General features: G+C 41.1%; 1 protein-coding gene across 2 annotated transcripts in view; it reads left to right on the top strand.

Moving 5' to 3' along the window:
• The window catches only part of LOC134346686 (uncharacterized), a 140,154-nt gene that overhangs the window by 57,030 nt on the left and 56,791 nt on the right, over nt 1–26,333 (top strand). For both annotated transcript variants that reach the window (XM_063048196.1, XM_063048195.1), the window contains 4 exons: nt 56–169; nt 14,471–14,545; nt 20,384–20,497; nt 23,640–23,732. In XM_063048196.1, the coding sequence (XP_062904266.1) occupies nt 56–169; nt 14,471–14,545; nt 20,384–20,497; nt 23,640–23,732 (396 nt within the window). The remainder of the gene's footprint in view (nt 1–55; nt 170–14,470; nt 14,546–20,383; nt 20,498–23,639; nt 23,733–26,333) is intronic.

Raw genomic sequence — 26,333 nt, 5'->3', positions numbered from 1 at the left:
ATTTCTCTGGTGAATTGTTACATGTTTTCTTATTTGAATTTATTTTCACTTGCAGGGTATTCCATCAAGGACACTTTAATTACAGCCTTGCGGTTCTTTGGCCTGATGTTGCCATTGGTGAATGTTATGCTTCTGTTTTACTTGATCTACAAGAAGATGTTTTATACAAGTATGTGACTTTGTGTAATTTACCTTTGTGTATAAGCTCCAGTCATCTCTCCAAGTAACTTGTGAATAATTTTAACAAAGACATTGTCTAGGTACCATATCCGATGCGGACTTTGGTGACCATGGTTTTCCATATAGATCTATTCTTCATTTTTTGGATGACTTCCATTTCCTCGATGTGTAGCCACCTGGCTATGCTTTTGATGTACATGAGCCGAGGTCTTCCTCTAGGTTTGCTCCCCTCAATCTTTCCAGAGAGTATGAGTTTTTCTAGTTCATCTTTCCCCATGATGCGTCCTAGGAATCTGAGTTGTCTTTCTCTTACTGTTGGTATGAGTGATCGAACTGCCTGGGCTCTTCTGAGAACTTCTTCATTTGATGTGTGTGTTGTCCATGATATTTTTAACATTCTCCTGTAGAACCATAATTCAGCTGCTTTTAGTCTCTTTTCCATTGCTGGAGAGATGGTCCAGCATTCACTTCCATAAGTCAGGATAGAATAAATGTAGCACTGCTGCATTCTGTTTTTAGTGTGCGTGCTCATCTTTCTGTCTGTTAATATGGTCTTCATTTTTTGGAAAGCTTCTTTCGCCATTGCTATTCTGTATTTGATATCTGTGTCGCACCTGCCATTACTTGTAATTAGGCTGCCAAGATATTTGAATTTGTTGACTTGTTTGATGTTTGTATTTCTAATCTTGATCGCACATTGTGGGATATTTGTCTTTCTGGAGAAAACCATGCTTTCTGTCTTCTTGGTGTTGATTGAGAGGCCTCTGCGATTACTTTCTGCTGCCACGATAGTGAGTAGTTCTTGAAGTTTTGTTTCTGAGTCAGCTATTAGTACAACGTCATCAGGATATCTGATATTATTTATATTATGGCCTCCAATTGTGAATTCTTTGATTTCTCAAGATATATTCACTCTACAGGTTGAATAAGTCTGGCGAAAAGACACAGCCTTGCCTGACTCCTCTCATGATATTCACATACTCACTCACTTCTCCTTCTATTCTGATGGATGCTGTCTGGTCCCAGTATAAGTTTCTTAAGAAATGTATATCTTTCCCATCTATGTCAAGATCTTGAAGCATTTCCAGAAGATCTTGCTGTCTGACAGTGTCAAAGGCTTTTGTATAGTCAATGAAACATAGGTAGATGTCTTTTTGTACCTGGATGGCTCGTTCACAGGTCATCTGTAGCATGAAAATTGCATTTCTGGTTCTAGTGTTTTCCACAAAGCCACATTGTTCTTTACTGATTTCTGGTTTTATACAGAGCCTTGCTCTCATCATGATTACTCTGAGAATAATTTTTGCCATGTGACACAGCAGGCTTATTGTACGATGTAACTCACATTCTGTTGCTCCCTCTTTCTTTGGAAGTGTGATGAACACTGATTTATTTAAATCATCAGGTATCTCCCCATGATCATAGATTTCATTTGCTATTTCTGTATTTTCTCTTTTCCAAAATCTTCTAAGGCCAGTATCATTTCAACAGCGATGTTGCTCTGTTATGTTTTGTTTTATTTACGGCTACTCGAATTTCTGATTTTAGAATGCTAGGTCCTTCAAGATTCTTCTTTTTATTCGGTTTTTCTCCTCTTTGGTCTTCAAAAAGTTCTTTTATATATTCTGTTCATCTGTTTAGGATTTCCTCTTTGTTCATATTTAAGCTGCCATCTTTTACCTTGATGCATCCACTTTCTGAGCAGGTAATTTCCCCGTTAGTTCTTTAATCTTATTGTGCATCAACTTTGTTCCAGGGTTATAGAAACATAGAAAATAGGTGCAGGAGTAGGCCATTCGGCCCTTCGAGCCTGCACCGCCATTTATTATGATCATGGCTGATCATCCAAATCAGAACCCCGCTCCAGCCTTCCCTCCATACCCCCTGACCCCCGTAACCACAAGGGCCATATCTAACTCCCTCTTAAATATAGCCAATGAACTGGCCTCAACTGTTTCCTGTGGCAGAGAATTCCACAGATTCACCACTCTCTGTGTGAAGAAGTTTTTCCTAATCTCGGTCCTAAAAGGCTTCCCCTTTATCCTCAAACTGTGGCCCCTCGTTCTGGACTTCCCCAACATCGGGAACAATCTTCCTGCATCTAGCCTGTCCATTCCCTTTAGGATCTTATACGTTTCAATCAGATCCCCCCTCAATCTTCTAAATTCCAACGAGTACAAGCCCAGTTCATCCAGTCTTTCTTCATATGAAAGTCCTGCCATCCCAGGAATCAATCTGGTGAACCTTCTTTGTACTCCCTCTATGGCAAGGATGTCTTTCCTCAGATTAGGGGACCAAAACTGCCCACAATACTCCAGGTGTGGTCTCACCAAGGCCTTGTACAACTGCAGTAGTACCTCCCTGCTCCTGTACTCGAATCCTCTCGCTATAAATGCCAGCATACCATTCGCCTTTTTCACCACCTGCTGTACCTGCATGCCCACTTTCAATGACTGGTGTATAATGACACCCAGGTCTCGTTGCACCTCCCCTTTTCCTAATCGGCCACCATCCAGATAATAATCTGTTATGGGTTTGTAGCATTTCTATCTCTGAGCATTTCTCATTTAGCCATCTGTCTTTAGCTTCTCTGCATTTTCTTTTTATTGTCTTATCAAGTTGTTTGTATTCATTGCTGTTTCTTAGTTTAACGGTCTGTTTTTGTTGCATCAATTGTATTATATCTTCAGTTATCTATTTCCTCTTACTTTTCCAGTCTTTTCGTGGGATGGTTTCTTTTGCAGCTACACCATGGATTCCTTCAGTATGTCCCAGGAAAGTTTGCCTCCTTCATCCTGCAGCAATTGAAAATGGTTTTTCACCTTAATCATGTATTCTGTTTTCAGATGAGGGTTGTTTTGTAGTTGTTGATAATTCAGTGGTTCTGATCTTTTTGGTTTCTTTAATTTTCTCATCTTTATTTTCATTTTGCAAATGACTGGTATGTGGTCGCTTCTGCTCCAGGGTAGCTTTTAGATTGAGTTATTAAGTTTTTGAATCTGTTATTGATTGTTATGTAGTCAATTTGATTTTTGTTGTTCCCATCTGGGCTTCTCCATGTCCATTTCCTTCTTGGATGTTGTTTAAACCAAGTGTTGGTGATTATCTGATTATTTGTTTTACATCATGATATAAGCTTTTCTCCTCTTCCATTTCTTTCTCCCAATCCCTGGTCTCCAACAATATGGTCTTCTCTTCCCTCACCAACTTTTGCATTGAAGTCACGCATGACTATGATGGCTTCTTGTGATCTGCATTCTTCTAGTGCTTTGTCTAGGGAGTGGTAGAAGGCATCAACTTCTTCCTCTGAGCTTTCAACAAAGATATTAATGAAATGAAAACTTGAAAAATCACCTCCCTTTCCCACAGAACCCACCCAGCCCAACACACTGTGACCTGTGGGATGAAACTACATCATTTTTCACCTACTTGTGAAGTGTTGCTTCACAGTGATACCATCCCTTACTTGTCTCCAGAGGGATCTTTAGAAGAAGTCGGGTTGAGAGGAAGCTATCTCAGCTGTCTGGTGATTGACACATGGTGTTGTTCAACTTCAAAATGAAATCAGCTGAGGAATGAGAGACAGAATCCCCTTTATCCCAGTGATGGTGAGGTGTTTGCATGATAGGTATCCCTCTGATCCTCGATAGAATTCAGTGTTTGGAGGCCTCTCACTGATCTTTCCTGGATATCTGCAATAGTTTTGTTTTCAATAGCACCTTCCAGATAGTCAGCACAAGGGTACACATTCCCCCTCTTCCTCTCCAAGTTGTAAACTATCCAAGGTTCAAAATATTAACATTCCTTCCACATGGCCCAATTCAAGCAAGGCCTGGCTAAGTTCACTTTGAGATCTAGAACCATAGAACACTACAGCACAGAAAACAGTCCATTCGGCCCTTCTAGTCTGTGCCAAAACTTTATTCCGCTAGTCCCATTGAACTGCACCCAGTCCATAACCCTCCAGACCTCTCCTATCTATGTATCTATCCAATTTATTCTTAAAACTTAAGAGTGAGCCTGCATTTACCACGTCAGATGGTAGCTCCTTCCACACTCCCACCACTCTCTGAGTGAAGAAGTTATCCCTAATGTTCCCCCTAAATCTTTCCCCTTTCACCCGAAAGCCATGTCCTCTCGTATTTCCCTCTCTTAATCTAAGTGGAAAGAGTCTGCTCACATTTACTCTGTCTATACTCCTCATAATTTTGTAAACCTCATTCTTCTACGCTCCAAGGAATAAAGTCCTAACCTGTTCAATCCTTCCCTGTAACTCAACTCCTGAAGACCTGGCAACATCATAGTAAATCTTCTCTGCACTCTTTCAATCTTACTGATATCCTTCCTATAGTTAGGTGGCCAGAACTGTACACAATATTCCAAATTTGGCCTCAGCAATGTCTTATACCACCTCACTATAACATCCCAACTCTTATACTCAATAATTTGATTTATGAATGCCAGGATGCCAAAAGCCTTCTTTACAACCCTGTCTACTTGTGATGCCACTTTCAGGGAATTATGTATCTGAACTCCCAGATCTCTTTGTTCCTCTGCACTCCTCAGTGCCCTACCATTTACTGCGTATGCCCTACCTTGATTTGTCCTTCCAAATTGCAACACCTCACACCTGTCTACATTAAATTCCATCTGCCATTTTCTGGCCCATTTTTCCAGTTGGTCCAGATCCCTCTGCAAGCTTTGAAAGCATTCCTCGCTGTCCACAATGCCTCCAATATTAGTGTCTTCAGCAAACTTGCTGATCCGATTTATCACATTATCATCTAGATCATTGATATAGACAACAAACAACAATGGACCCAGCACTGATCCCTGAGGCACACCACTAGTCACAGGCCTCCAGTCTGAGAAGCAATCATCCACTACCACTCTCTGTATTCTCCCACACAGCCAATTTCGAATCCAGTTTACAACCTCTCCATGGATACCTAGTGTCTGAACCTTCTGAACTAACCTTCCATGTGAGACCTTGTCAAAGGCCTTACTAAAGTCCATGTAAATAATATCCACAGCCTTTCCTTCATCTGCTTTCTTGGTAACCTCCTCGAAAAACTCTACAAGATTCGTTAAACACGATCTACCACGCACAAAGCCCTGCTGACTATCCTTCATCAGCCCTTGGCTGTCCAAATACACATATATCCGATCTCTCAGAACAACTTCCAATAATTTACCTACTCCTGATGTCAGGCTCACTGGCCTGTAATTACCTGGTTTACTTTTAAAGCCTTTTTTAAACAACAGAACAACATGAGCCACCCTCCAGTCCTTGGGCACTGCACCCGTGGCTAAGGACATTTTATACAGATATTTTTATTGAAGCAAAAAAAATGTATTTAATAAACAGATACACATAAGAAAAAAAACGAACAAAAAACAGACAAAATACTCCCTCTCACCCCCCACCCCCACCCACAACCCTGGTATGGTAACAATTTCTTCCTCGTTCACAATTAAAAAACAGCAAAAATAAAATTCAATCAAGTAAGGTATGAGGTCCTAATGTGTATTAATGAAGTATATATTACTACACTAAGCAGATAGTAGAAGCACCGGAAGACGGGTATCCATACTAATTCAGTAACCGAGGAGGTGTGGTGATGGTAATAAGGTCAAAAAGGAGCCCCATATTTTTTCATATGTTGCTGGTTTCCTCCTCACACTACACAAGATCTTTTCAGGTTTACTGCAGGATTTTAACTCATTTAACCACTGCCCGAGTGAGGGAGGAAATTCAGATTTCCAGTTTTGTCGGATACACTTTTTCCCAGCTGTAGTCGCGAGCAAAATAAAGTATTTTTTTTTGTAGTTCACATTAAAACCTTGTAGATCTCCCAAAATCCAGACCCTAGGATCAAATGAAATTTCGTTTTTTATAATATCTGAGGTTATTCTAACAATGTATTTCCAAAAGTCTTCCAGATAAGCACAGTTCCAAAGCATATGAAGTAAGTCTCCATCGCAAGATTTACATCTCTGACAATTAGGAGAGGCGTTATGGTATATCTTATGCAGTCTATGTGGAGTGTAGTAGGTCCTGTTAAAAATATTAAACTGTATTTGTCTATGTTTAGTTGAAATGAATACCGTTTGAGACATTTGAAGGATATTGCACCAATCAGCATCATTGTAATTGCATTCAAGATCTGATTCCCACTTATTTTTAATATCACTCTTAGTATAGATTGGCAAGTTACTGTTTAAAATAGTATAAAAAAATGACCTAAGACCCATTGTAATGTACAGGGCTTCACTAAGCAAGTGCTTTTCAAATGGGGATTCTACTGGAATTTGTGGATGGCCTGTATAACTGTTACGGACCCAGTGTCTAATCTGATAATATTTAAATAAATTATGATTTGGTAGATTAAATTTACCAGACAATTGTTGAAAACTAGCAAAGTTATCTTGGCTATATAAATCTTCAACTCTTTTTATACCACTATTAACCCAATTTTTACGAATTCCATCTGCAATCAGGTGGGGGATATTGGGGTTATTCCACAGAGGAGTTTTCCAAAATAATGAGGTATTTATACCAATAACTGCATGAGCTTCTTGCCATACTGCAACAGAATTTAAAAAAATTATAAGGTTCTTAGTAATATTTAAAAGTGCTTTCTTAGATGTTAAAAAAGGAAGAATTTTTAAGGGAACGTTTTTTAATTGATGTTGTTCAATAGGAAGCCATCTAGTCTCATTGTTCTCAGAGTGCAACCAACACCGTATTGGATGGAATTGAGCTGCAAAGTAATAACATTTAAAATTAGGAGGATCTAATCCTCCCTTGGTGTAAGGGGCCTGAAGGGTTGAGAGTTTGACTCCAGGGACTTTACCTTTCCATAAAAAGCTGGACATTGATTTGTTTAAATCATTAAATAGACTTTTGGGTATTTTAATTGGGACACATTGGAATAAATATAGAAATCTGGGGAGTATATTCATTTTAATTAAGTTCACTCTTCCAATTAAAGATAATGGCAGTTCCTTCCATTTCTGTAGATCTAATTTAACCCGATTCAATAATTTAATGTAATTATCTTTCAGGATTTTGTCTGTGGATCTCCTAATTTCTATGCCTAAATATTTAAATCCATTCCAGCACCATTGCAAGGGTTTGACTAGGTTCTTAATGTTATTATCCCGTATATTAAAAGACATGACTTCACTTTTTGAAAGGTTTAATTTATATCCAGAAGCAGCACTGTATTGCTGGAAACATTGTAGAAGGGAGGGTAATGACTTTTCCGGATCAGACAGGAAAGCTAGGAGATTCTCGGCGTAAAAGGGCTAGTTTGTGTTCATTTGAGCCAAATTTAATGCCGGTAATGGTGGGATTACATAGTACGAATAGCAATAGCCAACGGCTCAATAGCTATTAAGAACAGCAGCAGAGCACTTGGACAACCTTGGCGGACTCCTCTAGATAGCGGGAAGGTACCCGACAGGACTCCATTAGTTAGAATTTGAGCTTTAGGACTGGCAAAAAATGTTTCATTGTATTGAATAAATCTCTCTCCAAAATTCATTGCTTTAAAAGTTTGCAAAAGGAAGGTAGGTTCTATCCTGTCGAACACCTTCTCTGCATCCATCGACATTATCAACATGGGATCATTTTGTATATGAGCCTCTTCCATTATGTGAAAAAGTCTCCATACATTATCAGATCCACATCGATTTCTGACAAAACCTGTCTGATCAGCATTAATGATTTTAGGGATAATGTCAACTGTTCTTAATGCAATTAATTTTGATAAACTCTTGTAATCTGAATTCAAAAGACTAAGGGGCCGATAGGAAGTACATTTTTGACAGTCCTTCTCAGGTTTTGGCAGTAATATTATTGTAGCCCTTTCCAGAGACCTCGGCAAAGTTTTATTAATCAGTGCCTCCTTAAACATATTTGTTAAAGGGGATAGAAGCTTATCTGAAAAGGCTTTAAAGTATTCAATTGGAAAGCCATCTGGCCCCGGAGCTTTATTGTTCTGTAGAGACTTCATAGCACCAAGAACCTCTTCTTCAGATATATCAGAATCAAGATGATCTTTATCCTTAGGATCTAACTTAGGCAGATTTAATAAGTTCAAGAAACGTGTTGCTTTAGTATTTTCTATATCATGATCTGTCTTATATAGCATTTCATAAAACTTTCTGAATTCTTGATTTATGTCCTGTGGGTTAATGAGGGATCTGCCACCATCCATAACAACAGATTGGATAAATCTATCGGTCTCTTCCTTTTTTATTTGCCAGGCAAGTAACTTACTAGTTTTGTTTCCAAATTCGTAATAATGGCAGTTAGTTCTGGTCATATCTGCCTCAGCTTTACTTGTACATAAATTATTATATTGAATCCGTTTTAAAGTCAGCATATTAATTATTTCTTCACTTTTAGTAAAGTCATGTTCATGTTCAAGATTTCTAATCTCTTCCTCTAGGGATACAAGAGTTTTCCTTTTCTCTCTCATCTTATGTGTGCTATATGAAAGGACTTGTCCTCTCATGTATGCTGTTAAAGCCTCCCATATGTTAACGTAGGAAGAAGAACTTGAATTAGTTTCCATAAATAAATCAATGTGGCTGTTCATAAATCTGAGTAATTCGGGATCATTAATCATATATGTTTTAAATCTCCAACTATAAGATGATGACTGAGTAATATCCATCCTCCAAGTCATCTTTATTGGATTATGATCAGAGAGTATAGCTGGTAGGTAGGAGCATTCAATAACCCTGGATACCATACTTTGGGATATTAAAAACATACCAATTCTAGAATAGGAGCCATGGACATTTGAAAAGAAGGAAAAGTCCTTTACATTTGGATTAAGTTGACGCCAAATATCACAAAACCCCAGATCCCTCATGCCCTGATCCAGGACTGACGCTGCCCTTGAACGATTAAGAGATCTTGGTGTAGATTGATCTATAGCTGGTTCTAAAACCAAATTAAAGTCCCCACCAACCAGACAGTGGTCTAAAGCTGTCGTAAGTTTTGGTACCAAATCATTTAAAAAAACGGGATCGTCATGGTTGGGGCCATATACATTAATCAATGTGACCCTGTTCATATTTAGTTCACAATTAACTAAAGGAAGTCTACCGTTCTTGTCTTTTTCTGTTGATATTAATTTAAACCTCACATTTTTATTGACAAGTATAGCTACTCCCCTTGCTTTTGTGGTAAATGAAGAACAGTAAACATGTCCAATCCAATCCCTTTTTAATCTGTATATGTTCTGTATCAGAAAGGTGAGTCTCTTGTATAAACGCTATATCAGTGGAATGTCTCTTTAAATATGTAAGAATTTTTTTCTTCTTAATTGAAGAATTAATCCCCCTTATATTCAAGGAGATTATTTTAAGTTGACTAGCCATGCCTTAAAGAAAAAAAAATAATAGATACCTCAGAGCATAAAGATAGTGCAAGAACTGTAAGAATAAGAGTAGTTAAGAAACAGAACCATACCCGTATGAGACCCAACTGTTGACGCCCCCTAGACCAAACATCCCCGGTGGGCAGGCTACTCCCTCTAAAAATGCAAGGGTTCTCAACAGTTACAGAAAAATATAATGAGCATTAAACCATATTAATTAAGAAATCTAGGATTTACAGCCTCTAAACAAGTACAATCGAGGCCTAGGAGCATGCATACAATATCTGGCAAAGCCACTTGAACAGAACTCAGACTACAATATATAAAAAAAGGATCACCACAAATCAAAAACATCTGAAGGCACAAATGTGAGACGAAATGTCATCAAAAATTAAAGACACACACTTTCCACAATAGCCAGGTGGGAAAGTATCCATATTGCAAAACTTACTCGTGACCTCATATCAGTCACAGCAGTACATCCAATAATCACTTAAGTGAGAGTTACTCAATGTATGGAGTGCTTAAGCATCACAGTAACCCGTCCGTTGTGCATGGAGTGAGATGACTATCAGTCATTATTGTCGATAACTTTCAAAAACTCCATTACTGCATCAGGAGTAACAAACCACTTGGTGATTCCCTTATGCATAATCTGAAGTTTAGCTGGACAGTGCAGGGAATAATCAATGCCCCTTTCCCGTAGGGTCTTCTTAATCTCATTGAGGGTGTCCTTAAGACGTTGCAATCTCGGACTACAGTCAGGAAATATGTAAATCCTATTATTTTCATAGTGAGTCACTCCCTTTTGCCTGGCCAGACGCATAATCGTCTCCTTGTTCTTGAAATTGAGGAGCTTTGCGATTATAGATCTCGGCCTCCATGAGTCGTCACCACTGCTGGGGAATTTTCCCAGGCGGTGGGCTCTCTCGCAGGTGATGGGGGTAGGAAAGTTTTTGACGCCAAAAATTTGTGACAGGGTTCATTCCAAAACTCCAGCTGTGTCGCGACCTTCAGCTTTCTGAGGGAGATTCAGTATCCAAAATTATTGTTCCGCCTACTCCTGTTTTCCCGGTCGTCCACCTTGTCTTTCAACAATTGCACCTCTTTCTTCAATTTCTCGATGTGCATAGTGACTTCTATTATGTTATCTTCATTGGCGGATACATACCTCTCCATTTCCTTAACTTGGTCAGCTAGTGTTGATAATGCAGATTCTATTTTAATTAGCGAAGATTGGATGTTAATCATTTTAGTGTCAATTTGTGTTGATAGTTCTTCCTTGCTTTCCTGAATGGCCGTCATGACTGTCTTGAGGGAAGACCTCCCCCCTTTTCCAGAGTCAGCTGCCATCTTAATAAAATACGAGGGTCTGGTTGTTCCTTCATTTGACAATAAAATATCCTTCTTACTTCTAAGATTATACCTTGCCATGCACCACTAGCAAGTGAGATTTGTTTTAGAAATTTTAGGAATGCGGTTTTAACAATAACATAGCAAAATAAAGATAACTATTGAGATACACTCGGGGAGCTCACGCTAGCATGTCTTACCTTGTTGCTGCCCCACGTGATCCCCCCGGCTAAGAACATTTTAAATATTTCAGCCAGGGCCCTGCAATTTCTACACTAGTCTCTCTCAAGGTCCGAGGAAATATCATGTCAGGCCCGAGGGATTTTTTTTAGATTAGATTATGAAGACACGTAGTCCTCTTTTATTGTCATTTAGTAATGCATGCATTAAGAAATGATACATTATTTCCTCCTGTGTGATATCACAAAAACACAGGACAGACCAAGACTGAAAAAACTGACAAAACCACATAATTATAACATATAGTTACAAACAGTGCAACAATACCATAAATTAATGAAGAAGTGCATGAGCACAGTAAAGTTCAAAGTTTCTCAAATGTCCCACATCTCACGCAGATGGGAGAAGGAAGAAAAACTCTCCCTGACATGCCGAACACAATCCAACTCTGAGTCATCCGAAAACTTCGAGCTCTGATCAGCTCTCCAACACCGAGTACTGAGCGCCATCTCTGTCTGAATGATTCAACCTCCTTCTCGGTCACCAAAAGCAGGCAAGGCCGGGGATTTTGAGGCCCACCCTCCGAAAGATTCGCGACCACACAGTAACGACAGCAGCAAACAGGTGTTTCAGAAATTTCTCCAGATGTTCCTCTGTGCTTTCACGTCCATTCTCCATCAAATCAGAATTGTCCATGGCCCCTATTTAACAGATACGATATCTACCTTTATTCACTGTAAGGCAGCAAGCACCTCCTCCTCTTTAATCTCTATATGTTCCATGACACTACTGCTTGTTTCCTGTCCTTCCATATACACTATGCCAGTTTCCTGAGTAAATACTGATGCAAAAAAGCTGCTTAAGATCTCAAGCAACACACATCAAAGTTGCTTGTGAATGCAGCAGGCCAGGCAGCATCTCTAGGAAGAGGTACAGTCGATGTTTCGGGCCGAGACCCTTCGTCAGGCCTGCTGCATTCACCAGCAACTTTGATGTGTGTTGCTTGAATTTCCAGCATCTGCAGAATTCCTCCTGTTTGTGTGTTTAAGATCATCCCCATCTCCTAAGGCTCCACACTTAGACGACCACTCTGATCTTCTAGGGGACCAATTTTGTCCCTTACTATTCTTTTACTCTTAATATACTTGTAGAAACCCTTCGGGTTTACCTTCGCATTATCTGCCAAAGGAACCTCATGTCTTCTTTTTGCTTTCCTCATTTCCTTCTTTAGTATTTTCTTACATTTTCTATATTCTTCAAGTACCTCATTTGTTCCTAGTTGCCTATACTTTACACCTCTCTCTTTTTCTTAATCAGATCTCCAATATCCCTTGAAAACCAAGGTTCCCTGTGCCTGTTGACTTTGCCTTTAATCCTGGCAGGAACTCTGCACTCTCAAAATTTCGCCTTTGAAGGCCTTCCACTTACTGAACACATCCTTGCCAAAAAACAGCTTATCCCAATCCACTTTTCCTAGATCCTTTCTCATTTCCACAAAATTGGCCTTTTTCCAATTTAGAACCTTAACTCGAGGACCAGACCTATCTTTGTCCATAACCTACTTCACCATACAGACTAAAGTTGTCCAAGAATAGAATCAATGTTTGTACAATAAATGCCCCCTGCTGTTTCACAGGCAAATGACCAAATGAAGTCTGTCACCAAGCCAAGTAAAGCAAGATAAGGGCAGATGACCGCAGGTTTGGTCTGGCAGTGGGATATCAAAGAACAGCTTGAACGATTAAGGAAAGGTGGTGAGCTTTAGTGGGGTAAATTGAGAAATAAAGAACAATTTGCTGAAAGCACAAAGATTGAGCTTGCTGAGAAGGAGAGGATTAGAACAGAAATATAAAGGTTTATAGACTGCAGAGAGGAAGGAGGAAGCGAGTTGTAAAGTCAAAGTGGTTTCTGAAAGTATTGATGAGCATTGAGCTGTAATCTGAGTGAGAACCAGTGTAGGGCAACAAATCTGAGAAAATTACCAACACCAGGGAAGAAATACTGAGTCAATTGTTGGAGCTGACATCTGACAAGTTGGACATCCAGATGGACCTCATCCTGGGGTCTAAAAGAGGCAGCTAATAACATACTTCATTCAGCAATTTAAACGTTCTCCCTATTCTGAAAAGCTTCCATTAAATTGGACAATAGCAAACATGACTGCTTTAAACAAAGATACCAAGAAACGCCAGGAGAGTATGAGTGAGGGTGATGTGTGGATGTGAAACTTGGCAAGGAGATGGGGTAGAATATAAAGACAGATGAATCTAGAGACAGATCAATCTGGATTATACCTACAATACCAGTACTGAGGTGATGTGTAACATTTCGAAGGGTTGATCCTGTGGGCAGATTGAAGGAGCAGAAACAAATGTATGATCTCGATCACAACAGTCATGACAGCCTGATAAGTTGCTGCAAAAGTTAAAGGATGGAATTAAGGCATTATTTTTACATTCAGGATAAACTTTCAGCACGTCTACCTAAAATGTTCCAGCATGTGGACTGTTCAGCCTGCACCCGTGTGGAGTTCAGTTTTCAATTTGAACCAGAACACTGTCCGATGCCATTGAACAGCTGGAAACAGTGATGTTCTGATTCTCTGTATCAGAACAGACTGTACTGTCAGACATGGATCTCAGTCACTGGCAAAATGTTGTTAACTGCAGTCCTCCAGGTCACTGGGATAATTCAGCAGAACTGATTTACAGTGGCCTGATATCCCATCCACTGGATGTCTACACGGACAAACTACAGAGTACCTGTCATTTCCACATGGGATGCCTGTGGGTCAGTAAGTTATCAAATGTGGTGTTTCCAGAGGGAACCAGAAGATACTTTTGGTCCCTCCCTGGTCTCTCCACTTGTTGCCAGTGTGGGAGAGCTCTCGGAACCTCCTTCAGTCCAATGCTTGAATGTCTGGTCCAGTTCTGAGCTGGTTGATTGCTTCATGTTAGGACACTGAATATCACAATGAACCTGACCAAGCCCGGGTTCATCTCTGTTCACTGCAGCACTTCACTGATGCAAGTTCTGAATAAGTTGTGTAGACTTAGGGGGATTACTACCATCAGGGAGGAGGCACAGGAGCCTGAAGACACACATTCAGTGATTTAGGAACAGCTTCATCCCCTCTGCCATCAGATTTCTGAACGGTCCGTGAACCCATGAGGATGGCCTCACTATTTTTGCTCTCTTTTTCACAACTATATATCTCACTGTATTTTATAATATGTTTTATTTACTGCTTTGTACTGTTGCCACAAAGCAACAAATTTCATGACATATGTCAGTGATAATAAACCTGAGTCTGAATTCTGATTCTGAGAATTTCAAATGGTTTTAATTTCTTTTTTTAGGTTGGGTGTTCTTCCAAACTGGTTTCTTTAACCTGGTATTCTTACTTAGCATTTCTGTCAGCACTTTGATTCCAGGTAAGTGCTCGAACATTACTCTGTATTTACATGAAATGATGGACTTGGTACTGAGCAGAGGGATAGAATGAAGTGTCTCTGTCAGAACATTGTGAGCTGCTTCATCTGGACCACAAACACATACAGTCCTTGGCCCCACAGCTGAGAACTGGGAAACCTGCTGGAGGTTTAAAATAGCTGAATGTCCATTTTAGTTTAAATCTCTGTTCAGAACAACTGACCACACCGAATTTCAGACAATTATAGACAAATTATGCAAAATAAGATTGTATTTCTGAACATAATCTCAGGGCATGTCTTTCCTTTCTGGACTCAGTATTGAATTCAGTAACATTAGGTAACTTGCTTTCTCTGTTTATCTTTGTCAGAACTAGCCATTTCTGCCAGTCATCCACCTGACATTGCCTCATGTTTTTTCTCTCTCTATTAACAAGGCATGTCCTACAGCCCTGTTATTTGTGATGTGTGACACTGACAAAGAAGCTTTATGTGCTTCTAATTACATCAATAACGCAGTGTGTCAGAGATATTCCCTTTGGTCCACCCATCCCTGCCCCATCTTCTCTGTTATAGTCATAGAGCACAGAAGCAGGCTCTTTGGCCCATCTAGTTCATGCTGAGCAATTTAAGCTACCTACTTCAATCGAGCCGCACTGGGTCCATAGACCTCAGTACCCCGACCATCCACGTACCTCCCCAAACTTCTCTTACAGGCCGAAATCAAGCTTGCATGTATCACCTGAGCAGGCAGCTCGTTCCACACTCGCGCGACCCTTTGAGTGAAGACATTTCCCCTCGTGTTCCCCTTACTCCTTTCACCATTAACCCATGACCTCTAGTTGAAATTCCATCCAACCTGAATGAAAAAAGCTTGATATTTACCTGAAATATTGCCCTCATAACTTTGCATACATATATCAAATCTCCTGTTTTCTAGGCTCCAAGGAATAAAGTCCAAATCTTTTCAATTTTCAATCTTCAGAACCAGCAACATCCTTATAAAATTTCTCTGTACTCTCTCAACCTTATTTACAACTATCCTGTAGGTAGGAGACCAAGACTGCACACTGTACTCCAAATTATACCTCCCCAATGTCTTGTACAACTTCAACATAACATCTCATCTCCTGCACTCAATACTCTGATTTATGAAGGCCAATGTGCCAAAATCTTTCTTGATGACCCTATCAATCTGTGATACCACTTTCAATGAATTATGGATTTATATTCCCGGATTCCTTTCATCTACCAAACTCCATTATGTCCGGCTATTCACTGTGTTGATCCTACCAAAGTGCAATACCTCGCACTTGTGTGCATTAAATTCCATCTTCCACTTTTCAGTCTATTTTTCCAGCTGGTCCTGATCCCACTCCAAGCCATGATAGTCTTCCTCACTGTTCACTACACCCCCAATATTGCTGACATCTGCAAAGTTGCTGATTCAGTTAACCACATTATCATCCAGACAGATGATATAGATGACAAACAATGGACCCAACACCAGTTCCTCGGCACTCCACTGATCACAGGCCTCCAGTCAGACAGACAACCATCTACTACCTGTAGTCTGTATAGAGTCCATGAAATTGATGCCATTTTGCCTTGCTTCTATAGCCTCTGTGTCTGTCTGCTGAGTAAATACAGAAGTGAAATATGTATTTAAGATCTCCTTTATCACTTTTGGCTCCACACATGGACTACCATTCTGATCTTCCAGAGGACCAATTTTGTCACTTGAAATCCTTTTGCTCTGAACATATCTGTAGAATCCCTCAGAATTCAACTTCACCTTGTCTGCTAAAGCAACTTCAAGCCTTCTTTTAGCCCTCCTGATTTCTTTCTTAACTGTTCTCTCATTTCTTATACTCCATAAGCACCTCATTTGTTCTTACCTGCCTGTACCTGCAATGTACCTCTTTCTTTTTCTTAAACAAGGTCACAATATCTCTTCAAAACCAAGGTTCCCCACACCTGTTATCTTTACCTTTTATTCAGACAGGCATATACAAGCTTTGTATTCTCAAAATTTCATTTTTGAAGGCCTCCCACTTACCAAGTACACATTTGCCAGAAAACATCCTGTCCGAATCCACACTTACTAGATCTTCTCCTTTACCATCAAAATTGGCCTTTCTCTGATTTAGAATCTTAACCTGCAGACCAGACCTATCTTTCTGCAGATTTTCTTCAAAACTAATGACATTGTGATCACGAGATGCAAAGTGTTCTCCTACACACACTTCTGTCACCTTTCCTATCTCATTCCCTAACAGCAGATCAAGTATCACACACTCTTTCGTTGGGACTTCTAGTACTGATTAAGAAAATTTCCTGAACACATTTGATAAACTCTATCCAGTATGGTCCTTTGACACTATGGGAGTCCAAGTCAATATATTGAAAGTTAAAATCAGCAACTATAACAACCTTATATTTCTTACAACAGTCTGCGATCTCTCCATAAATTTGTTCCTCTAAATCTCACGGACCTTTGTATAATCTGTAATGTGCCTCATTAACGTGTTCACACTTTTCTTATTCCTCAGTTCCACCATAATGCCTCACTAGATGAGTTCTCCAGTCTGGCCTGGCTGAACACTGCCAGGATATTATCCTTGACTAGTAAATATCCCCTCCTCCTTTAATCCCTCTCACTCTGTTGTGTCTAAAACAACAGAACCCCAGAATATTGAGCTGCTAGTCCACCCCCTCCTGCAACCAAGTCTCCCTAATGGCTACAATACCATATTCCCAGGTGTTGATCCATGCTGTGAGCTCATCTGCCTTTCCTACGATACTTCGTGCATTGAAGTATACATAGTTCAGGACATCAGTAGCTCCATGCTGAACCTTTTGATTCCCGTCTGTCCCCACAACCTCTCCACTATCTGTTCTGACACTCTGGTTCCCATCCAGATGCAACTCCAGTTTAACAACTCCTCTCCAACCCCGTGCAGCACTCACAAACTTTCCCACTTGGATATTAGTCTCCCTCCAGTTCAGGTGCAAACTGTGACTTCTGTACAGGTTCCATTTTCCCTGAAGAGAGCCCAATGTTCCAAGAACCTGATGCCCTCCCTCCTACACCAACTCCTTCACCATGTGTTAGACTGTATAATCTTCATACTTCTGGCCTCGCTCACACGTGGCCTGAGTAGCAATCCTGAGATCACAACCCTAAAAGTTCTGCCCTTCAACTTAGCACCGAACTCCTGAACTCACTTTGCAGAATCTTTTCATTCTTCCTACCGACATGGACCACGACTTCTGGCTGTTCACCCTCCCACTTAAGAATGCTGAGGACTTAATCGAAGATGTCCTGGACCCAGGCACCCAGGAGGCAGCATAACATCTGGGAATCTCATTCTTGTCCACAGAACCTCCTTTCTGTTTCCTAACGAATGAATCCCCTATCACCACAGCTCACCCCTTCTTCCCCCTTCCCTCCTGAGTTACAGAGCCAGACTCAGTGCCAGAGACCTGACCGCTGTAACTTTCCTCTGCTAGGTCATCCCCCCAACAGTATCCAAGTGGTGTACCTGTTTTTGATGGGGATGGCCACAGGGGTACTCTGCACTGGCTGTTTAATCCCTTTCCCCATCCTGACTGTCACCCAATTTCCCGTGTTCTACACCTTGGGTGTAACTACTTCTCAATATGTCCTATCTGTCAACCGCTCAGCCTCCCGAATGATCTGGAGTTCTTCCAGTTCCTGCTCCAAATCCTTAACACAGAGTGTGAGAAGCTGTAGCTGGAAGCATTTCTCACAGGTGTAGTCGTCAGGGACACTGGAGGTCTCCCTGACTTCCCACATCCAGCAAGAGGAGTATTCCACTATCCTGCCTGGCATCTCTACTGTTTCTAACTGAGCAACCATAAAGAAGGAAAAACAATAAAATGTGGGGGGGGGGGTGAAGAAAACTCTACCTACAGATTTTTTTGTCTTCCTTGACTGAAGCCTCTCCTCACTGAAGCCTTGAAGAGCTAAAGCCTCAAAATCTCCACTCTAACTCTGACCACTCCAATGATGGCTGCTCCACTAGCCACTGTCTTACTCTAATTTGTTCATGCCAATCAATCCTGAACGCTGATTGAGTGCTGCCCAAAGTACCAAACTGCTATATGTCACTGCATTTTCAGCACAATGGGCAAACGGGAGTGAACTATGTCTTCTCAAGCGTCCAATCTCTCCGATAGGGCACTGCCCAAACGACTATCAAAAAGTCATTCTCCATATTCTGAGAGTGTCCAGGACCTGCAATATTAACTCTGTTTCACCTTCCACAGATGCTACACAAACTGCTGTGTGCTTCCAACATTTTTATTTTTTATTAAACACAGAGCTGATAGATTGCAAATAGTAAATATCTAAAAGCACCAGTGATCCATATCCCCATGGGAGAGCAGAGTTTCTAATTATTGATTAATATAATGTAATGAATGGATATTGAAATTTGTCAAAACTGGAGGAAAAGCAAGTTCCAATGAGGAAATTCCAACTGTATAATAGGATATCTATAGATTCAGTGAGTGGATGATAACTCAGCACATGGAGTTTAATACAGGAAAGAGTGAGTTGAAGCCCTTGAGTAAGAGGAATCAGACTGTAATGTCAATGGAAAGGAATTGTAAACGAGTGAATTGCAGAGGGATCAATATGATCTTGTAAAGGAATCATGAAAGATCTGGTGCAGCAAGTAATTAGGAACAGGAGTGACATATTAGACTTAATTGCAAGGGATTTTGAGTTTAGAGATGGGAAAGTACTGTTACAGTTGTGCAGAGTGTTGGAGACCCACTTAATACTGTGCACAGTTCTGGTCCCCTTTTTAAGAACAATTGTACTGACACTGTAGGCAGTCCAAGAGTGATCCATATGAATAATTCCTGGGATGAATGGGTTTTCCCACCACAAGCATTTGGGAGGTATTTAAAGAAGAGATGGATAAATATCTGAAAGATTGGGGAATTCATGATTGTGTGGGACTGGGACAGAAGAGGAAATGAGGCCTGGGGCAGATCAGCTCCAACTGTATTGAACGGTGCGGCAGGTTTAAGGAGCTGAGTGACCGACTCCCCTCTTATTTTCTTATGCTTATTATCTTCTTGCAAAAGAACAATGGATTATGGTCCTTAACACAAGAGATTCTGTAGATACTGGAAATCCAGAGAAACACACACAAAGTGCTGTAGGAATTCAGGAGGTCTGACAACATCTATAGAAAGGAATAAAGAGTTGATGTTTCGGGCTACCCTTCATCAGGACCAGAAAGAAAGGGGAAAGAGCCAGAATAGGAACATGGTGGGAGGGGAAAGAGTACAAGATGATAAGTGAAGCCATGTGGAGGGGGAGGTAGGTGGGTGGGGGAGGGGTTGAAGTGAGAAGCTGGGAGATAATAGGTGGAAAAGGCAAATGGCTGACAAATGAACCCAATCGGACAGGAGAGTGGTCCATGAGAGGAAGGGATTGAGGAGGGGCAGGGGCTTCCGATAGTGAACTCATCAAAATTCGGCCATCTCAACACCAGAAGGAGCACCCAATGCAGAATATTGACAGCAGGTAACAGGGAAATATTGACTGAGGAAGACTGAGTAAGTCAGTCTATTCTTGGCTGGCATAACATTTCAGTGGCTTGTTAACCCAGCACAGCAGGTAGAGTCAGTTGGTGCAGACCAGAAGTCACAGATTGACAAGACTGGGCAGTGATTAGCACATCTCTTCCCTGCAGGAGATAAGGGGAACAAAATGGTTCTAGCAACAATTGGCAGCTCTCTTGCTCATTTTTCTGGTGTATTCTTGCATGTTTGCTTATTTGAATGTATTTGTAATTGCAGGTTTGTACAGCAAGGACACTGTAACGATTGCTGCATCAATCACAATGCTGGTGTTGTTTCTAGTGGTTTTTATTTCATTTGTGATTCTTTGGTGGAAAACATTTTGGTATGAAGGTAAGTGTAATTGTCTACACTTGTGTTTAAACTTCAGTCATCTCTCCAAGGAAGTTGCAGTTAATTTTAAAAGAAAAATCACCTCCACCACTCTGTGTCCCTGAGACATGAGGGATGATATACCCTGTATTTTTGCCCAGTTGTGGAGTGATGTTTCACAGTGACACCACTGCTGGAACGATTCCAGAGTCACCTCTGACATGGTGTCTGAGATGGTACTTGAGGGTAAAATGTCTCAACTCAGTTGTGTTACACACATGATGTTGTCAAAGGTGCTGTGACTGGTGATGTAGAGGTGAGGAGTGAGGGACCACTCCTCACTGCACACACGTGGTCCTCCATGGAGAGAGTTAAGAGCACCAAGTTTCTGAGAGTGCACAAAATTGATGATCTTACCTGGTCCGTCATCACCACCTCTTTGGATAAGAAAGCACAGCAGCATCTCCATTCCTTGAGGAGATTGTGGCTAACCACCACCCCCATCCTCCATGATAACCAGTTTTTACAGGACCCCAATCGAGAGTGTCCTGACCAGCTGCATCTGTGTCTGGTATGGAAATTGCAAGGCATCTGACCGCAAGTCCCAACAAAGGATCACAAGTGTTGCTGAGATGATCACTGGGGTCTCTCTTTCACCCATTAGATATATTTATCAGGAGTGTTACATACGCAGGGCATTTAGCATTGTCAGTGATCCCTCACATCCATCCATTAATCTTTTTGATCCCCTACCATCAGGCAGGAGGTACTGTAGCATTTGGACAAGAACTGTTAGGATGAGAAACAGTTTCTTCGCCCAGGTTGTAAGACTATTGAACTTCCTGCCACCACCCAGGTCTCATCATGTATGGAGCACCAGTAGTGTTACACTGTTTACTTTTCAGTTGTATTATATGTGCATCTTGTTATTTGTTAATTTATTTGTGGTGATATTACTTTGTGTTATGCACGTGAGTTACATGTACTGTGTTGTGGACATTAATCCAGAGCAAAGTGGTCTCATTTAATGGTATACATGTATACATAGAAACATAGAAACATAGAAAATAGGTGTAGGAGTAGGCCATTCAGCCCTTCGAGCCTGCACCACCATTTATTATGATCATGGCTGATCATCCAACTCAGAACCCTGCACCAGCCTTCCCTCCATACCCCCTGATTCCCATAGCCACAAGGGCCATATCTAACTCCCTCTTAAATATAGACAATGAACTGGCCTCAACTGTTTCCTGTGGCAGAGAATACGGTTGAATGACAATAACTTGACCTTGAACTTGAAAGTTGCTCTTTAATCCTGATGAAGGGGAGGTGAGAGAGTGGTAAAGCTCCTCTTCATGACATGGATTTTAGCTAAGTTTTGTTAAAGTTCCTCATGGCGTACTCAAGAAACTAAATGTCCATGGGATCCAGGAAAAGATGGTGTTGGAATAAAAATTGGTTCAGAGGGAGGAAGCAAACAGTGAGGATCAATGGGAGTTTCAGTGTCTGGATGGACATGTGTGGTGAGTTAAGCAGGGCTCAGTAATAGGTCCCTTGCTGTTTAAGGTACATGTCAATGATTTGAACCTGAGTTGAGGAAAACGATCAAAAGTTTCCTGTTGATCACAATATTAGCAGTTAGGTTGACAGTGAAGAAGAAAGGTCTGGGTTACAGGAAGATATCACTGGTCTCCTTGGATACACAAAAGAGGCAAGTGGAATTCAGTCTGGAAATGTTTACAGCAGTGCTTTTGGAGAGGGCAAACTAGGCAAAGGAACAAACAGTAAATAGAAGACTAAGGCATGGAGAGGAACTGACAACTCTCAATGTTCACGTGCAAAGATCCCAGAAAGATGGGTTGCTAGGTTACCTGATTTCTGTAAATTACAGTAGCATAAGTGTGGTAGACTTGATGTGGATGTGGAGAGAAATGGTTTCAAGGAGAAGTAATCAGGAATGGACAGCTGAGTGAACTGGCATAGATGGGCTGAATGGCCTCCTTCCATGTGGGAAGGATAGTTGTGCACAGAGCTGGTGATGGGAGATGTGAAAGGGTGAGGAACAATACCTGAGGAGAGGGAACTATTCACAATGGCATTAACATTGGAACCAGGAGAGGAGGTTGGTGATGAACAGGATCTAACAGAAGGAAGGTTGAGCATGAAAAAGAAATGGATAGAATCCAGACTCAATGTAATTTCAACACCAGGACATCGAGGGACTTTTGGGAGGGTTGGTCCAGTGGGCAAAGGGAAGTAGGGAAACTACAGGGGCAGATGCACAGTCTGAATCCCAGCCATTCATGGGTTCAGTGCACATTGTTAGAATATTTCAGCATGGTGAATTGTGGAAACAGTGGTGAATTAGGGGTTCTCTTTGCATTTCTGCATAGTCTTTGAATAAACAATTATTGAAGGAGAGCAAGACCTGATGATACTGAATAGGGTGCAGCCAGATCTGACGATTGACGTTGAAAGCCACACTTTCACATCCGGCAGACATGTGTCATTTGTTCCCAATGGACTTCCTGGATAACCACTATCCTTATCCATGTTAAATGTCCCAGCATTTGGTCAGATCAGTCTGCACTCAAGTTCAGTTCAGTTTTTTCTTGGACCAGAACACTGTTTGAAGCCTTGAGCATCTGGGTGTGCTGATGGTTCAGTTCTCAGCAATAGAACAGGCTTCACAGTGGCACTTCAGTGCTGTAGCTGGGGCTTGGTATTGTCACCACAGGCAGGACCAGATCAACTGAAACCTTTACTATCTCTAGAATAATACAAAGCTGATTTGCAGTGGATTGTTACCGCATCTGCTGGAAATGTACACAGGGAGACTGCAATGTATCTGCCAATTCTGCATGTACAGACACTCGATAAGGGATTACAGAAATTATCAAATATGTGTTTGTGTTTTTCTGTTGTTTCCTGGATTCTCTGCTTGCTGTCAGTGTGAGAGAGATCCCCGGACTTCCTTCAGTCCAGTGTTCTCATTTCTGCTCCATTTCTGAACTGGTTGGGTTTCCCTGTGTTTAAGAAGCCTGACTGACTCAGGGTCCATATTCATTACCTAGAACACATTGTAAATCGATGCTTATGTGAAATAATTTGTATAGGTCTGTTACTGTGGCTTTCAAACTGATTAATTTTCATTTATCCAAAGGCGTGGTTAAATTCAGAAGATGGATGTCTGTCTATAACGTTGGTTTTCTCATTGTCATCATCATTGCTACAATTTCCTGGACAGCGTTTAAAGGTATGTGCTGAAATATTATTCTGTATTTTCATGTAAATGATGAACTCGGTTCTCTGGAGTTTGGTTGGAATGGAGAGAGTATCTCAGTCAGGATGTTGTGAACTGCTTTACCAGGACCACCAGCACCTGAAGTCCTCAGTCCCACAGCTGAAGTCCTTTCCCACAGGGAGATCTGCTGGAGGTTTAGACTTTAATGGCATTTCACTGATGCTCATGGAGGCAAAATAGAAAACCATAGAAACTACAGCTCAGAAACAGGTCTTTTGGCTCTTCTTGGCTGTGCCGAACCATTTTCTGCCTAGTCCCACTGACCTGCACACGGACCATATCCCTCCATACACCTCCCATCCATGTATCTGTCCAATTTATTCTTAAATGTTAAAAAAGAACCCACATTTACCACCTCGTCTGGCAGCTCATTCCCCACTCCCACCACTCTCTGTATGAAGAAGCCCCCCTAATGTTCCCTTTAAACTTTCCCCCTTCACCCTTAACCCATGTCCTCTGTTTTTTTTCTCCCCTTGTCTCAGTGGAAAAGCCTGCTTGCATTCACTATATCTATACCCATCATAATTTTATATACCTCTATCAAATCTCCCCTCATTCTTCTCCGCTCCAGGGAATAAAGTCCTAACCTATTCAACCTTTCTCTGTAACTGAGTTTCTCAAGTCCCGGCAACATCTTTGTAAACCTTCTCTGCACTCTTTGAACCTTATTAATATCCTTCCTGTAATTTGGTGACCAAAACTGAACACAATATTCCAGATTCGGCCTCACCAATGCCTTATACAACCTCATCATAAAGGCCAATGTACCAAAAGCTCTCTTTACGACCCTATCTACCTGTGATGCCACTTTTAGGGAATATTGTATCTGTATTCCCAGATCCTTCTGTTATACTGCACTCCTCAGTGCCTTACCATTTACCCTGTACATTCTACCTTGGTTTGTCCTTCCAACATGCAATACCTCACACTTGTCTGTATTAAACTCCATCTGCCATTTTTCAGCCCATTTTTCCAGCTGGTCCAAATCCCTCTGCAAGCTTTTGAAAACCTTCCTCACTGTCCACTACACCTCCAATCTTTGTAACATCAGCAAATTTGCTGATCCAGTTTACCACATTATCATCCAGATCATTGATATAGATGACAAATAACAATGGACCCAGCACTGATCCCTGTGGCACACCACTAGTCACAGGTCTCCACTCTGAGAAGCAATCCTCTACTACCACTCTTTGGCTTCTTCTATTGAACCAATGTCTAATCCATTTTACCACCTCTCCATGTACACCTAGCGACTGAATTTTCCTAACTAACCTCCCATGCGGGACCTTGTCAAAGGCCTTACTAAAGTCCAGGTAGACAATATCCACTGCCTTCCCTTCATCCACTTTCCTGGTAACCTCCTCGAAACACTCCAATAGATTGGTCAAACATGACCTATCACGCACAAAGCCATGTTGACTCTCCCTAATAAGTCCCTGTCTATCCAAATGCTTGTAGATTCTGTCTCTTCGTACTCCCTCCAATAACTTACCCACTACCGATGTCAAACTTACTGGCCTATAATTTCCCGGATTGCTTTTCGATCCTTTTTTAAACAGCGGAACAACATGAGCCACTCTCCAATCCTCCGGCACCTCACCCGTAGACACCAACATTTTAAATATATCTGCCAAGGCCCCTGCAATTTCAACACTAGTCTCCTTCAAGGTCCGAGGGAATACCCCGTCAGGTCCTGGGGATTTATCCACTTTAATTTGCCTCAAGATAGCAAGCACCTCCTCCTTTTCAAGCTGTACATTTTCCATGATCTCACTACTTGTTTCCCTTAATTCCATAGACTTCATGCCAGTTTCCTTAGTAAATACAGAAGCAAAAAACCCATTTAAGATCTCTCCCATTTCTTTTGGTTCAGCACATAGCCGACCACCCTGATCTTCAAGAGGACCAATTTTATCCCTTACAACCCTTTTACTCTTAATACACCTGTAAAAGCTCTTTGGATTATCCTTCACTTTGACTGCCAAGGCAAACCCATGTCTTCTTTTAGCCCTCCTGATTTCCTTCTTAAATATTTTCTTGCACTTTTTATACTCCTCAAGCACCTTATTTACTCCCTTTCCTATACATGTCATACAACTCTCTCTTCTTCTTTATCAGAGTTGCAATATCCCTTGAGAACCAAGGTTCCTTATTCCTATTCACTTTGCCTTTAATCCTGACAGGAACATACAAGCTCTGCACTCTCGAAACTTCTCCTTTGAAGGCTTCCCACCTACCGATCACATCCTTGCCAGAGAACAACCTGTCCCAATCCACACTTTTTAGATCCTTTCTCATTTCTTCCAATTTGGCCTTCTTCCAGTTTAGAACCTCAACCCTAGGACCAGATCTATATTTACCCATGATCAAGTTGAAACTAATGGTGTTATGATCACTGGAACCAAAGTGCTCCCCTACACACACTTCCGTCACTTGTCCTAACTCATTTCCTAATAGGAGATCTAATATCGCATCCCCTCTAGTTGGTACCTCTATATATTGATTTAGAAAACTTTCCTGAACACATTTTACAAACTTTAACCCATCTAG

This window comes from Mobula hypostoma, chromosome 5 (assembly GCF_963921235.1).
Source record: "Mobula hypostoma chromosome 5, sMobHyp1.1, whole genome shotgun sequence".
Lineage (NCBI taxonomy): Eukaryota > Metazoa > Chordata > Chondrichthyes > Myliobatiformes > Myliobatidae > Mobula > Mobula hypostoma.
The sequence above is the reverse complement of the archived record's forward strand: the minus strand, read 5'-3'. Positions and strand labels throughout refer to the sequence as shown.